This window comes from Panthera tigris, chromosome B1 (genome assembly GCF_018350195.1).
Source record: "Panthera tigris isolate Pti1 chromosome B1, P.tigris_Pti1_mat1.1, whole genome shotgun sequence".
Lineage (NCBI taxonomy): Eukaryota > Metazoa > Chordata > Mammalia > Carnivora > Felidae > Panthera > Panthera tigris.
The window spans coordinates 74,285,357-74,301,300 of record NC_056663.1 but is presented as its reverse complement, the minus strand read 5'-3'; the positions used below and the strand labels follow the sequence as shown (position 1 = coordinate 74,301,300).

Below are 15,944 nucleotides of genomic sequence, written 5' to 3'. Positions count from 1 at the left end.
AGATTCACTTATTTGATCCTCTCCGCTTTGCAGCTCTACTCTGTTTTCAGTTCAACAAAAAAGGAGCCTTCAACAATTGGGTTGTTCATTATTTGGAATGGGTCAAGTGGAAAATGTTGTGTCTTCCTATTTTCAACCACAGCTTACAAATAGCTTGCAGATTGCAACAAAAGAATATGTAATTTACCAGTTATGGCCAGTGAAAAACACTTGGGAAAAATGCATTTCTTTGCATTGAATTTGTTCTATACTTTAATATGCTCAATTGTACAAACAGGAAAAAGTTAAAGTACATATTTCTTTTAACATATGAAACTTTAACATTCTGTATTTTATTTCCATGAGGATTTTGTACATCTTGCATGTATTTGATTTTGCATACCGTTCTTGATCTGAGGTTGTGGTAAAGTTGTGGCAAAGGCTGGTCTGACTATAAGAGTAAGTCAGAAAAGAAATTTTTGCTGACTCTGAGTTTAAAACCATTTTTAAGAACTTTTTCTCTTTTCCTTATTTCATTGTTCTCTTTAAATTATGAAAATTTTTATTCTAAGTCATTAGTATCTTAAGCATTTAACTTTTTTTTTCTATGAAAAACATTTTATTATAGGAACTATTTAGGTGCAGAGTTGCTTTTATGTCATAATTTCTTAGCTGTTGTAGCAATACATTGTCAGGGCTTTATACTGTATTAATTATGGCTTTTTGCAGGAGGGTGGGTGGTCTCTTGAGAAAAAAAGGAGGTACAATGTAGACCTTGTTTTAGCCTAGCCTTTCATACTGGTGGTAAGATATTTTTAATGACTATTTGAAATTTGGATTATATTTTTAAATCCTCCAAAATTATAGTAACATTCTGTTGTTGCTCTGTTCTTCATAGTATGATGAAAGGAGATCACTGTGAAGAGTTCATAGCCTTCCAGATTTTTACTGGCACAGTTTTTTTAGGGTCATGAGGCTATAAGAGTAATTGTCAAAATTTTGTTTTCTAGAAGTAAAGAGCTTACTTAGAAAAGAAGTTTGGTTACAACATTTTTTTTTTTTTTTTTTTAAGACAGGCAAGCCACATAACATTTGCATTTAACGGACAGAAATGTTTTTTAAGTGTTTGGAAATTATTCTCAATGATTCCAGGAAATTTGAGTTCTTCACTTTGTCAAAACCTTTTTATTTTTAAATGCATAACTAGTTTAACTTGAATAAGCATCAGTGGTTTGGTTTTTTACTTACTTGTCTTTATCTGGTTTGTGTTTTGTCTTTTGTTATGATCATGCAGGTGGCCAGAGAACACAGACCAAAGGTGGACCAGTTATTCTAGCAGATGAAATAAAAAATCCTGCAATGGAAAAGTTAGAGCTTGTTAGAAAATGGAGTCTGAACACCTACAAGGTTTGTTTGTTTGTTTGTTTGTTAATGTTTCCACCCTAACTGGCTCTAAGAATTTTCATTTGTATGTTATTCAAATTAGTGTTTTGCAAATGTATGAATATATAGGAGAGAATGATGCCATCTAACCATAAAAATACAGTTAGAAGATGAAGCATTTTGTTTTATTACTCTTTGTTTGCATAGTTGTAGTTTAAATAGTAGCAAAAGAGTAAAGTTACCAAAATGCTTATTAATTGATACATAATTGAAGAAGAAATATATTGCCTTAGAACACATTTAGCTGTAGAACTGCTGTAGATATGTCTGTCCCTACCTCCTCTTTTTGATACTTTATGGAACTGAATTGCAAAAGAGATACATTCATTATCCAGAGTTGGAATTCACTGATCTTATTATAATGACTGAGCATTAACTGTACATGTAGCATCAGTTTGCAAGTGAGTTGGACTTCAAAAGTTTATTGATGTTGTTAGTTGCATTGCTTCAGAGTAATTCGTGACTCTTTTTCTTATGACCTCTGTGAAACAATAAGCAGATTATTTAATCTATAGAATTTTTGATGTATTACAAAGAGCTCAAACCCCAAATCCACTTTAGTACCTTTGAATCTTAACAGGGACAAGACAGTAGAATTTAAAGAACAGTTAAGTGAATGAAAGCCCTAGCTGTTCAAGTTAGAGCACTGGCCATAAAACCCTATGTTTGTGAATTGTTTGTGGGTGTAGTGGTTTGCAAATCAAGGATTGTCTGTTATATTTTTATACAGAGCACATGTCTCTTATGTGTCTTCTCAAGAGTAACACAGAAGTGAGTTTATTCTTTCAGTTAATACTTTTTTTTACATTTTTAAAAATGTTTTGTTTATTTTTGAGAAAGAGAGAGAGCGTGCATACAAGGGAGAGGGGCAGAGAAAGAGGGAGACAGAATCCCAAGCAGGTGCCAGGCTCTGCGCTATTAGCACAGAGCCTGAAGCGGGGCTCAAACTCACAAACTGCGAGACCATGACCTGAACCGAAGCTGGACACTCAACCGACTGCACCACCCAGGTGCCCTTCGTGGTTAATACTTTTAAAATATGATCTGAAATCATCTACAAAAGTACAGGTTCTCTTAAGATGATAAAAGTACCCTGAAACATGCTCATGAATCTTTCTAAAAATTATTTAGTGTTTGTTAGAGAACAGAAATAGACAGAAATTAAAGGCAGAAATCATGCAGGAACTGAAGTCCAAGAAAGAGAAGATCAAAGTCATGGCTAGAATCAAGTTACTCAAAAGTAAAATGGATGGCAAGCACAGTCCTAAATCAACCAAATCAAAATCTTATCCTTGAAGGATTATTGAAATGACAGTGCATGCCCAGTATAGCTCACAATTTGGAATGAAAAGGTAAAAAAGCCACAAGAACAGAGTCAAAGAGACCCAATGTGGTCATTACACTTTGAGGTTCTTTTAGTTGAGAGGCATATGCCAGCCCAGACACACTGGGCTATAAATTCCATTAAACTCACATGACTTCGGGGCACCTGGGTGGCTCAGTCGGTTGAACGTCCCACTCTTGATTTCTGCTCAGGTCACGATCCCACGGTTCAAGAGATTGAACTCTGTATTGGGCTTTGCGCTGACAGTTTATTTAAGTTTAAATACACTTACAAAAATTTTTAAATGAAAAGAATAATTGTATAAGTTAGAACTTTCTTTTTCTCTTCTATTTATTTTTGAGAGAGAGAGAGCACAAGTGGGGGAAGAGCAGAGAGGGAGACACAGAACCCGAAACAGGCTCCAGGCTCTGAGCTGTCAGCACAGAGAACAGTGCGGGGCTCAAACTCAACAGACCATGAGATCATGACCTGAGCCGAAGTCGGACGCTTTACTGACTAAGCCACTCAGGTTCCCCAATTTTTTTTTTTTCCAATTTTTTTAAAAAGTAAGCTGTAGGCCTGACATGGGGCTTGAACTCAGGACCCCAAGATCAAGAGTCTCATGCTCTACTGACTAAGCCAACCAGGCACCCCTCTCTTCTGATTGACACTACAATATCCCAATTGAGCTTTTTTTTTTTTTTTTAATGTTTTTTATGTATTTTGAGAAAGAGAGAGCATGCATGTACTGGAGCAGGGGAGAGGCAGAAAGAGAGGCAGAGAGAGAATCCCAACCAGACTCTGCACTGTCAGTACAGAGCCCAACCTAGGAGTCAATCCCACAAACCGTGAGATCATGACCTGAGCCAAAACCAAAAGTCAGGTGCTTAACTGACTGAGTCACCCAGGTACCCCTCCTGATTAAGCTTTGATGAAAAAAAATGCAGTTAAAACTGAAAAACTTTTCAGTGTTTTCAGTTTTCAGTTAAAAACTCCTTTATTTAGTATTATGCTATGTGTGCAACATTTTAAAGGCTGGTCAGTTTCATTAACATAAACTTTTATAAAAAGGCTGAATGTGGTATGTCAATATAAGAGGTAAATATGGAGTCTTAATGATTCAACTCAGATTAGTGTAGAAGTAAAAGACAAAACAAGGGGGACAGATAATAAACATACAGGAAAACAAGATAAAGAGCAAGGGAAACGTGAACTAAAGGACACAAGAGAGGAAGGCTCAAATGAACAAAAATCTTAAATTTCGTAATTTGTAACTACTAGAACTTTGTTCAGAAATAGGACCTGTATTTTTTTTTAAGCTTGTAGTGTTTTAATTTAATTTTTTTAAGTAATCTCTACAGCCAACGTGGGGCTTGAGCTCATGATACCAAGATGAAGAGTTCCATTCTCTACCAACTGAGCCAGCCAGGCACTGCTAAGGCCTGTATTCTTTAGGTTTCAAAATGTGTGAATATAGAATGTTCCTATTTAGAGGCAAATTTCATGAATAAATGAACAAAGGAATGGCTGAATAAATAAGTTTAATAAATAAATGAAACCCAGTCTGGTATGAAAGATGAATAAGTTAAATGAAAGGGAGCAAAAAGAGGAATTCCAAGCAGCAGGCAAATATAGCCTCATGAACAAAGTTGTAGACATGTGAGAAAGCATGGTTTGGGAAATCTCTGGATAACTGGTATCACTGGATCTTTGAGTGGGAGAGAAGAGCAGTAGGAGATAAACTTGGGAAGGCAGATGGGTCTGATTCATGCCATTCTAAAGACAGTGGGGATCAACTGAGCAATTTTAAGCAAGAGTGAACCATATTACACATCAAGCAGAGTAGAATATGCAGTGTAAGAGATTTTGTCAAGAAGCTATTAGAGTAGGGGCGCCTGGGTGGCTCAGTCAGTTATGTGTCCGCTCTTGGTGTCAGCTCTGGTCATGATCTCACAGTTTGTGAGTTCGAGCCCCACGTCAGGCTTTGCGCTGACAGAGCAAAGCCTGCTTGGTACTCTCTCTCTCTCTCTCTCTCTCTCTCTCTCTGTGCCCTTCCCCCTCAAAACAGATAAACTTTAATTTTTTTTTTAGTGTTTGTTGATTTTTGAGAGAGAATGTGAGCCAGGGGAGGGGCAGAGAGAGAGAGGGAGACTGAGGATCCAAAGTGGGCTCAGCACTGACATCACAGAGCCCAATGCAGGGCTCGAACTCACGAACTGTGAGCTCATGACCTGAGCCAAAGTCAGACGCTTAACCGACTGAGCCACCCAGGCACCCCTAAATAAACTTTAATTTTAAAAAAGAAGCTGTTACAGTAATGTGAGAGAGTAATTAAGACATGAACTATGGCTGTGAAGACTGGAACGGAGAAGAGGGGATAAAGTCAAACAATTTTAAGGAGGCAGAATCTACTTAATGACAAAGAAGATTTTAGTTTTGTATTTTTTTATTTTTAGAGAAAGAGAGCATGAGCAGAGAGGGGCAAAGGGAGAGAGAGAGTCCCAAGCAGGCTCCATGCTCAGCACAGAGCCTGACACGGGGCTCGATCCCACAACCCGGGGATCATGACCTGAGCTGAAATCAAAAGTTGGACGCTCAACCAACTGAGCCACCCAGGTGCCTCTGTGAAAGATTTCAGACCATATTTTAAAAGTATTAACTGAAAGAATAAATTCACTTCTGTGTTACTCTTGAGAAGACGCATAAGAGACGTGCGCTCTGTATAAAAATACAGACTATTCGTGATTTGCAAACCACTACAGCCACAAACAGTTCACAAATAGAGTGTTATGGCCAGTGCTCTAAGTTGAGCAGCTAGAGCTTTCATCCACTTAACTCTTCTTTAAATTCTACTGTCTTGGCCCTGTTAAGATTTGAAGGTACTAAGTGGATTTGGGGCTTGAGCTATTTGTGATACATTAATCACCGAAAGGCTTTCCGTCAACAAGAATATTTAGCACTTCCTTTATTGGTTGTTAATTTGGGCTCTAAGACCAGGCTGGTGGTTTAAACCAAATCTATAATGGGAACAAATGTAAGTTTAGGCCCTGAATATAAGTATTCTTAAGTATTATTTTAATCTACCTGATTTTATTCATAAAATTTGAATCCAAAGTTTATTTATGTTCTTACTTATTCTCATCTGCAGGAATAGTAGTGAATAGTGAACTCTGGTTTATCCCTTTTGTTTTTGTATTTTCCTAGTAGAGAATAGAGTATTTTTAGTGCTTGCTTCAGCAGCACATATACTAAAAAATTGGAACGATGCAGAGAAGATTAGCATGGCCCCCGTGCAAGAATGACACACAAATTTGTGAAGCATTCCATATTTCTGGGGATGGGTGAAATAGGTGAAGGCGATTAAGAGTACACTTATCTTGATGAGCACTGAGTAATATGGAAGTGTCGAATCACTGTATTGTACACCTGAAACTAACGTAACACCATATGTTAACTGTATTAGAATTGAAATAAAATAAATCTTACTTTAGGGGTGCCTGGGTGACTCCGTTGGTTAAAAGTCTGACTCTTGATTTTGGCGCAGGTCATGATCTCACAGTTTATGGGATCAAGCCCTACATCGGGCTGACAGTGTGGAGCCTGCTTGGGAGTCTCTCTCTGCCCCTCCCCCTGCCAAATAAAGAAATAAACTTAAAAAAAAAAAAGAATTAAAAAATAAATTTTAACTTACTATTATTTTTTTAAAGATTTTATTTTTAACTAATCTCTACACCTAATGTGGGGCTCAAACTCACAGCCCTGAGATCAAGAGTTGCACATTCTACCAAAAGAGCCAGATGCCCCCCAAGATAAAATAAAGGTAAAAAAAATTTTTTTTTAAAGAATAGACTAGGGGCACCTGCCTGGCTCAGTCAGTGGATGAGCCAGCATGCAGTTCTTAATCTCAGGGTTGTAAGTTTGAGCCCTATGTTGGGTGTAGAGATTTTTTACTTAAAAATTAAAAAATCTTAAAAAAGAAAAGAATAGAGTACTTTTAGAAGTCCATTTTATTATTATTTTTATTTATTTAAGAATAATCTCGGTTTCAGCATTCAGAGCTGTTTGGCATGTTTCACAAACATTAATAAATACTTTTTTTAAATGTTTAAGAATTTGCCATCAGTATTCACACCTCAAATTAATCTTTGTTGCCTTTAAGCCAGTATCTTTTAAACTTTCATTCCTGTTTTTCTTGTCATATTGCCTTACTCATTTACTGGTTAACCTATTTCCCCTGTTCAATTTCTAGTATTTTCTTTTATGGTCCCTACTTCCCTATCCTTCACCATTAGTAACTCTTTTAGTGTCTGTCAGCTTATACCATGAAATTATTCTTTTGATAGTATTTAAGTGTTTTTATTCACTTTTTGGTTTTACAGAAAAAGCTCTTGGTGCTATTTAAATACTCAGAGTACACAGTGACTATCTTGTAAATTCATGACCTGTATGACAATGATTCACAGTATTTTGTATACTGTTTATCACTTTATTATATTCACCCTCCCCCAAGTAGGAGATCTACATAGAGCAGTAATTTACTTTTGCTTCTTTCTGTCCCTTTAATCTTGCTCCTTTTGTCTCATTATCTTAATGGATTCTTAATTTATAAGTATGGAAAACTGAATGGGACTGCCAGCTCATTGTAATTCATCTGCATTTTCAGGAATGTAGGCTATCTGAAGTACTCTCACTTCCAGGTTACTTAGATTGTCCTTAAGGTTGTACGTTATCCATATTAGAATACAAGGTTGGAAAGTTCCATTTCAACACTTGTTTCCAGTGTCAAGATTTAACATGCTTCATAATCACTGTCACCTTATGCTTCTTACTGCCCTGGCTTCCTGGAAACAAAAAACATTCCCTCATTAAACCTTTGACCCTGCTGTCTGCTTATAGCTGTTATTTCTGAGGAAAAATGGCCACTCAGACAACAGTAGACATTTCTTTCATTTTGTCCAGTCTACCAAGCTTCTTCAATGAATTCTGGCTTCTTGACTTTGAACAGACTGTTTTATCTGGGTTGCTGTGGAAGGCACCACATGCTTTGGCTTTCAAATGGAGTAAATGTGTGTGATGATATTGCACAGGGAAATAAATCTGTTTTGTGTGGGTGAATGCAATGGTATATCTCCTTTATCTCGTTACCATTTCAGGTAGTATTTCTTGCTGATGTTTCCCTCATAAAAATGACAAGTCTGCAGTTAAGCTTTTCTCTGGATATGATTTTAATCTCCTGAGTGTGTGTTTGTATGTTTTCCTTAGAAATAGTTTTATCTCTCTTCTGTGGGTTCGACCTCTCACCTTTCCTATCACTTTCCGTATAGTTAATTTCTCTACCTTAAAAAAAAAAAAAAAAAAAAAAAAGAACTCCTTTATTTTTAAAGGTTTATTCACAAAGATCCTTAATTGGGGTGTGAGGGTGGCTCCATTGGTTAAGCATCCAACTCTTGATTTTGGCCTGGGTCATGATTTCATGGTTTGTGAGATCAAGTCTCACATTGGCCTCTGCACTGACAGCAGAGCCTGCTTTGGATCCTCTCTCTCCCTCTCTCTCTCTCTCTTTCTCTCTCTCTCTCTCTGCCCCTCCTCTGCTTGTACTCTCTCTCTCAAAATAAATGAATAAACTTAAAAAAAAAAAAAGATCCTCAGTTGATGAGAACAGAGAATATGTCAGGGAATTCATTTCAATTTTAAATAGAAAAGTATGAGTAGTACATAATATACTGACATTAGTAGGATAAATATAGATTTATATGTATTGACAAGGAAAAGTCTCAAGATACTTGTTCATAGGAAAAATATTGAGGATATTATGTATAGCGTAGCCTGGTTTCATGTTTACTTGACAGATATCACATATATGAGTATAGAGGTTTACAGAAGAGTTTAGACTATGTAAATAGCAGTTTTCTGTTATTTAGGGGGATTCAAGGAAGAGAAAATTCAACTTTTATTTCATTCATTATGTTAATTTTTGGAGTAGATATTAGTTCTATAACCAAAACTTTGAAAGACATGATAAAAGAGCAAATTTGTAAAGTTTAAAAATGACAATATTTATTTATTACTTTTTTAGAATATTTGTGTTAACTTTAAATGATGAAAAGCTTATTAGTGCCCTATACGGTTACTCTTATATTATTGAGTAGTGAAGTTGTTTATAATTTTTTTATTGCTAACAAAAATTTCCTGTATTATTATTTCTGGGTTAGGACACAATAATATCATAATTTAATACTATTCTTTCTGAATAAAGTAAAAGAATCCAGGAATCTCTAATCTCTACCTCTTTCTCTTCCTCCTTCCCTTCCCCAACCCCTGTTTCTCTCTCTTTCTACCCCTTTCTCTCTCCTCATTCTTTCCCACCTCCACCTCTTTATTCTTTCTCCTTCCTGTCTTCCCTTCATTCCTCCTATTCACACACATACACACAGCTAGTTTAAGAGGAAGATTGAAGGAAGAAAAGCATTTGAAACAAACAGGAGAGTAGAATTTTGGTATGTTTATTATTCCTCTATTAACAACCCAGTAATATTCTTAAGTCACTGCCAAGGATCTCAGTTGTTGTAAATAATCTACCCAAGTACACTAAGCCCGAAATAGGATTATGTGAGAGAGCTTATCTAGCAGTATATAAATTAGCTCTCTAAGTCTTAAAACTTCTTCTGATTAGTGGGACGCCTGGATGGCTCAGTTGGTTAAGCGTCCGACTTCGGCTCGGGTCATAATGATCTCACAGTTTGTGGGTTTGGGCTCCGTGTCGGGCTCTGTGCTGACAGCTCGGAGCCTGGAGCCTGCTTCGGCTTCTGTGTCTCCCTCTCTTTCTCTCCCCTTCCCTGCTCGTGCTCTGTCTCTCAAAAATAAATTTAAAAAACATTAAAAAAAAAAACTTGCTCTGATTAGTAATAGTAGATATTACTGGTAAGTTTATTTGAGTCTGAGTGAACTTCTAAGTGGACTGATAGTTTTCAGTTTTCTTAAGGGTAGCTTGTTTGAAGCCAAAAATGCTACATGCCAAATGCTCTAGCATTAGTACTTTGGATCCTATATTACTCTTTTCTCTTTTGTTCTTTTTTTTTTTCTTCCTAAACAAAGTGCATCTTTCCACTTTTAGTGTACTCGACAAATTATCTCTGAGAAGCTAGGCCGTGGATCAAGAACTGTGGACCTTGAACTTGAAGCTCAGATTGATATATTAAGAGATAACAAGAAAAAATATGAAAACATTTTAAGACTGGCTCAGACACTGTCGACCCAGCTTTTCCAGATGGTGCATACCCAAAGGCAACTTGGAGATGCATTTGCTGACCTGAGTTTGAAGTCCCTAGAACTCCATGTAAGATTATTTTAAATAACTATTGGAGAGTGTGGAGGAGGAGAACGGCAATAGTATTCCAAGATATAATTTGTTATGTTTCTGATTTGCTTAACTCTTAATAAAACTGGAATCTTGAGGTGTTCTTTCAAGATACTTTATATGATTTTTAATAAGGCCCAAGTGACCGGAGATGTCAGCTGGAGGTTTCAGGGGAAGGGAACTTGGTTAGAGGAAAGGAAAAGGAAAATACTCAACCTGCTTGAATCTAGAAAGAATCATAGCTCTGTGTATGTGAGCATGGATAAAAAGTAAATTCAGGTACCTATTGAAAATCTCTTACCAGTTGTCCAAGTATCTTGAACAAATAGTAACGTGCTTGACTGGATTCATAATATACTTTTACTGACTCATTAATAGGAATTGTGAATTTTAGAGATTAAGAATTTTAGAATAATTATGAAATCATTTTTCTGTATATATCCCTATAAGCATTCAGCAGAGAATTCCTAAGAATTTCTTAAGATATATGAAGTGTTTTCTTTGATGTCTTTTTTTTTCCTCACCTGGAGCCAAAAGGTGCAAAATCCCTTTCCTACAGACATCTAACTTGAAGAGTTAGATAATTTAGAGCATTAAGGCATTTGATAATATCTACAGTCTTGGAAAAGAAAGTTTGGCTAGACATGGCAATATATATCATAATAGCAAAGAATACTGAGATTCAATTCTGAGTCATTAGATAGACAAAAAGAGCTAATCGAATATTTGGGAAGCTGATTAATCATAACAGCTGCAATTATTGGGTGTCCACAATTTCACTGTAATGATCCGGGTGCTTTATAGCCATTATATCATATAATTTATGTAGCAAGACTGCAAGAAATGTTATCCCCATTTTATAGATGAGGAAACTGAAGCCAAGAGAGGTTAGGTAATTTTTATAAGATCACAAAACAAATAAGAGGTAGAGCTTAAAATTGTATTTTATATGTAGAATTTATTTGTATTTTATACATACGGACACACACGTATTTGTTTTGTCTAGTAGCCAAGGCCATGTACAGACAGTGAGGCCAGGAGGGGGCACCTCTGGGTGGAGCTCACCTATGCATGTGCACAGGAAGGAGCTACCAGGCCTGTCTATGTTTCTCAGTGGCCTTTTGGCTATCCCTTGTAAGTAGAATATTTAGAGGGTCTGTGATCTAGAGAAAAACCCCCACAGTGTGGAAGGAGGTAGCCAGGGTATAGGATCTGCAGAAGTGCTGCAACAGTGTTCTCAGTGTTCTCAGTAATGCTACATTCAGTAGACCCTGTTAATTATAGTAGTTAACACGGATTAGGAGTTTACTATGTGCCGAATACTGTTCTAAGTGGTTTATCTATGTATTAGCTCATTTAATGCTCTGTCTTAGCTAGTAGGAGGTACCTTTGATATCTTTTCTAGATGTCAGATCCTTTTGTTGTTGTTGTTTTTATAGAACTGAGAGGTTCATCCTCAGTATTCACGTCCATTGGACCCAGTTTGAGTTTTTGAGTTTTTTTTTTTTTTTAACGTTTATTCATCTTTGAGAGACAGAGACAGCGTGAGCAGGAGAGGGGCAGAGAGAGAGAGTGAGACACAGAATCAGAAGCAGGCTCCAGACTCTGAGCTGTCAACACAGAGCCTGACGCGGGACTCGAACTCAGGAACTGCAAGATGATGACCTGAGCCAAAGTCGAACACTCAACTGACTGAGCCACCCAGGCGCCCCGAGTTTCTTGGTTTTTTTTTAAAGTAGGCTTCATGCCCAGTGCAGAGCCCAGTGAGGGGCCTGAACTTGACCCTGAGATCAAGACCTGAGCTGAGATCAAGAATTGGATGCTTAACTCAGTTAAGCCACTGAGGTGCCTCTAATTTTTGAATTTCTTATTTGAACATTTCTAACCCTTTGCAAGGATTGATATTTTATGAGTTTTAGTCCAGTGAGAAAATGTACTTATTCCTTTTTTTTTTTTTTAACAGAATACAACTTTTTATCTTACAACTACCATACGGGTCCATTGGAAATCAAAGACACAGAATGGGATCTTAATGATCATATTTTGCTACTTAAAACATTTTGCTATTTCATCATCTTAGGAATTATTTCATCATTACTCATCAGTTATTTCCAACCATGTTAAAAATTACCAAGATGATAAGAAAATAAAAGAATGATAGCATTGCCTAGAAAAAGTGAAATAGATAAGTATTCTTTGTGTTTCCAAAATGAAATCTGAAGAAACTGTTTCTGTAGGTTTTTTTTTAATGTTTATGCAACATAGTTGAAAATGTAGAATTTTTCCTTTTTTTCCCATAATGGCAAAGAGAAGATACTACCAGAGGAAGATATTTCACAATTACTAGACAAATCAGAAGATGACTGCAAAGAGACAGCAGCAAAGATACTCAACGGTGATGACAAAATAGATAATACAAGTGAAATCTCAGTTTATGAGTCTTCTGATGATGAGATACTAGATGAGTTTTCTTAAATTCAAGAGCCAATGAGTTTTTAAGGACAAAAAGGAAATGTGGTACTATATTAGTCCAGTTCTCTACACAAACAGAACCAATAGGATATGTAGATATGTAGAAAGATGTATTTTAAGAGATTGGTTCACAGCACTATGTATGGAGCGTTGGTACATCTAAAACCTGTAGGGTAGTCTGGCTGACTGGAGACTCAAGGAATGTGAGTTGCAGTTTGAGTCCGAAGGCAGTCTGTTAGCAGAATTCCTTTTTCCTCTAGGGAGGTCAGGTGATTGGATGAGACCCACCCACATTGCAGAGGACAGTCTGCTTTACTGCTTTTGCACTCCACCAATTTAAATATTACTCTCATTCAAAAAACACCTTCACTGAAACATCCAGAATAATATTTGACCAAACATCTGGACATCATAGCCCAGCCAAGTTGACATGTAAAATTAATCATCACAGGTAGTTTTATCTAGTTAGTAGTTTAATAGGCATGACACCATCATGCAGCATTTTTAAACAAGAATTTGGACTATCCTATTTTGCTAAAAAGACATACTATATTCTTCTTTTATGATGCTTATACTCCAAAACATACTTGATATGATTTGTTAGTGAACAAATGCTAAAGTCAAATGTGTACGCAGAAGTGATTTGAAGGAAATAATGTAAGAAATAGAAAATTTATTGGATTGAACATTCTAACTGGTGTTTATAAATATAAAAATAATGGTAAACTAGAACCTATTAGAGACTATGAAATTTGGAGTCAGTATTTACAGGGTGGATATTTTTGTATCGGGATTTTCCAGAGAAAACCAATAGGAGATGTGTACATAACACACACTGTACACACACACACACCAGCACACACACATTTATTTTAAGGCATTGGCTCACCCAGTTGTGGGACTTGGCAAGTCTGAAATCCTAAAGGTAGGTCAGTAGTGTAGAAACTCAGGCCAGATTTCTAATGTCACAATCTTAAGGCAGAATTCTCCTCCAGGAAGCTTCAACCTTTTTGCTTGGAAGAACTGATTAAATGAAGTCCTTTCATATTATGGAGAATAATCTCTTGAAAGTCAACTTTAAATCATATCTGGAATGTTTATTATTGTAAATGTTAATCACATCAACAAAATCTGTATCTTGTTATTCTAGTTTATCTTTAAGTAATCTCTACATCCAACACAGGGCTTGAACTCACAATCCCAAGATCAGAGTTGTACACTGTTCCAACTGAGCCAGCCAGGCACCCCCAAAATCTGTATCTTCATAGCAGCATCTAGACTGGTATTTGACCAAATAACTGGACACTTTAATCAAGTTGACACATAAAATTAACCATCACCATTAAGCCATACTTAATCTCCAAATAAAGACAGTAACAAAGTCTTACTTTTACCTATCGTGATATGACTATCCAGCATGCTACCAAAGACTCAGTAACCTATTCCCCAGAAAAGGATGCAGAGTTCTTGAGTGACATTCACTTTTTTCCTTGATATCCTGTAAGTTAAGTTCTACGATGTAAAAATAATATATCTTATGTTGTATGCTAAGGGGATAAGAGAGGGAAGAAAACAAAGTTATTTGCTTTATATACACACACACATATTAGTAACAAAATAGAACAGTTATAGTCCTCAGTTGTAGAAATTGTTACAAGGTCTTAGCTTCTTCCACTACCCATTCCATATTACATTGGCCCTAGCACCTCAGCCTTTCATGGTTCTTTGCCTGGTGGGATGACCCAAACCTTCATTCCTGAAGGGTCCAGGTCATTGGTAGTCCTGACTGAAATGGGTTGTTGTAGTTTCCATTGACATTAGTCACAGGGCCTGGTAGTGCTAAGAGATGCCCTAAGAGGTTGCCTATATTCCAGGCAACCTCTTCCTTATCAGTCCAGTTTCCTTTCTTTCGGTAATCAGAATCAATTATGCAAGCCAGCAAAATAACTCTCTTCTTTGTCAATGGATTGTTCTTGAAAAAAAGTTTATAGAGTTCAGTGACGAAGAGCTGGTGTTCACTTCCTTCTGCCTTAGGACAGGAGATTCATTGACAGTACTTAGCACAGGCATGGCACGTAGTGGCACTGAAGAAAGTATGATGGTTATGGCTGTTTGGGGATTGTGGCATTTGGGAAGGAAGATTTTAAAGATCAGTTCAGTTCTTTCATTTTCTGGAGAAACAACTAGTATCCAGCAGTAGAGAAAACAGATCTGAGGGGGACAGGAGATGGAACTTTATTGAATGCCTGTCATCTGTCAGAAACTTTATGAAGGTTCTCTTATTACGCTTCCTATCAAACTTGTAAGGGAATTATCTTCATTTTATTACTAAGAAATTGACACAAAAAGAATTTGAGTTATTCATACAAGAGACAAATCCAGTCAGCAGAATCACGGTAGGAAATCCCAAACTGAATTCCCAAACTCGATTTTTACCATTTATGTGCCTCTGACTCCCAGTTGTGTTCTACCATGGCACCTCATTAAGTTGTTTTTTCTCAGTTTAGAAAGTAACATATACTTCAAGATTAGGGAATTTCACACAGTCCATAATATTGTCAATTATCAGTTAGTACCTGTGAGACTAATTTTTTATTGCTTTGCATGGTTTAAATTAACCCACTTGTTATTAATTAGGTGATAATTTATAGTACTAAAATTGGAGGTTTTAGATCCAGTGGCCGTTTCTATTATTTGGTCCTAATGTATAAGTTTAATGGGAAATAGTGGTCATTTACATCTGGTAAATGTTGTAAATGATGTAGGAGCTGCTAAAGAGAAAAAAAATTGAAATGTTTTGAAACTTTATTCTTTCTCTGTACAAAGCAAACAAATATTGAGATTAAGGAATTGTATTGGCCTTCGCTGTTCAGCAGCAGATTAGAACCAGGGCCCTGTTCTTAATGCATATACCCTTTGATTACTTTATGTACAGTTTATTTGTAATTGTGAAGGCAGTGTACAATGTATAAAATATCCCTGCCCAACCAGAAATACTGAGACAACTTATCAACTAAAGGAAGTTTATGAATCAAATCGTGTTTTACTTATTTTCAGTGCCAAAAAAGCATACTTAATTATAAAAGAGCATACTTAATTTATGTGTTTCTTTATAATGCATATACATAATATATTCATTTCTTTCTGGCATCCCAGTTGTATATCTTTTTATTACTATGTCTCTTGTACCTTACTATAAAAAAAGCCCTTTTATTCTAGCTAGTTTTCAAATTATACATTAAAACCTTAACTTTTATATTCACAGAATTACAGGTGGGATTTATATTTGTGAAACAGAACAGTGGCAGTTTACTCTTCCTATCTGCTTTGAATTTAGGCCTGTTTTGTTATTGTAAATACAGTATTGCA

At 36.3% G+C, this 15,944-nt stretch overlaps 1 protein-coding gene and 1 non-coding gene across 8 annotated transcripts in view; both read left to right on the top strand.

Annotated features, from left to right (window-relative positions):
- ARFIP1 (ADP ribosylation factor interacting protein 1) overlaps positions 1 to 15,944 on the top strand; it is a 125,618-nt gene that overhangs the window by 73,326 nt on the left and 36,348 nt on the right. For all 7 annotated transcript variants that reach the window (XM_042983759.1, XM_007084183.3, XM_042983758.1 and 4 more), the window contains 2 exons: positions 1,274 to 1,386; positions 9,861 to 10,082. In XM_042983759.1, the coding sequence (XP_042839693.1) occupies positions 1,274 to 1,386; positions 9,861 to 10,082 (335 nt within the window). The remainder of the gene's footprint in view (positions 1 to 1,273; positions 1,387 to 9,860; positions 10,083 to 15,944) is intronic.
- Positions 5,971 to 6,079, top strand: LOC122238189. Its single transcript, XR_006217151.1, has one exon. It is a non-coding gene; the product is annotated as a U6 spliceosomal RNA (small nuclear RNA).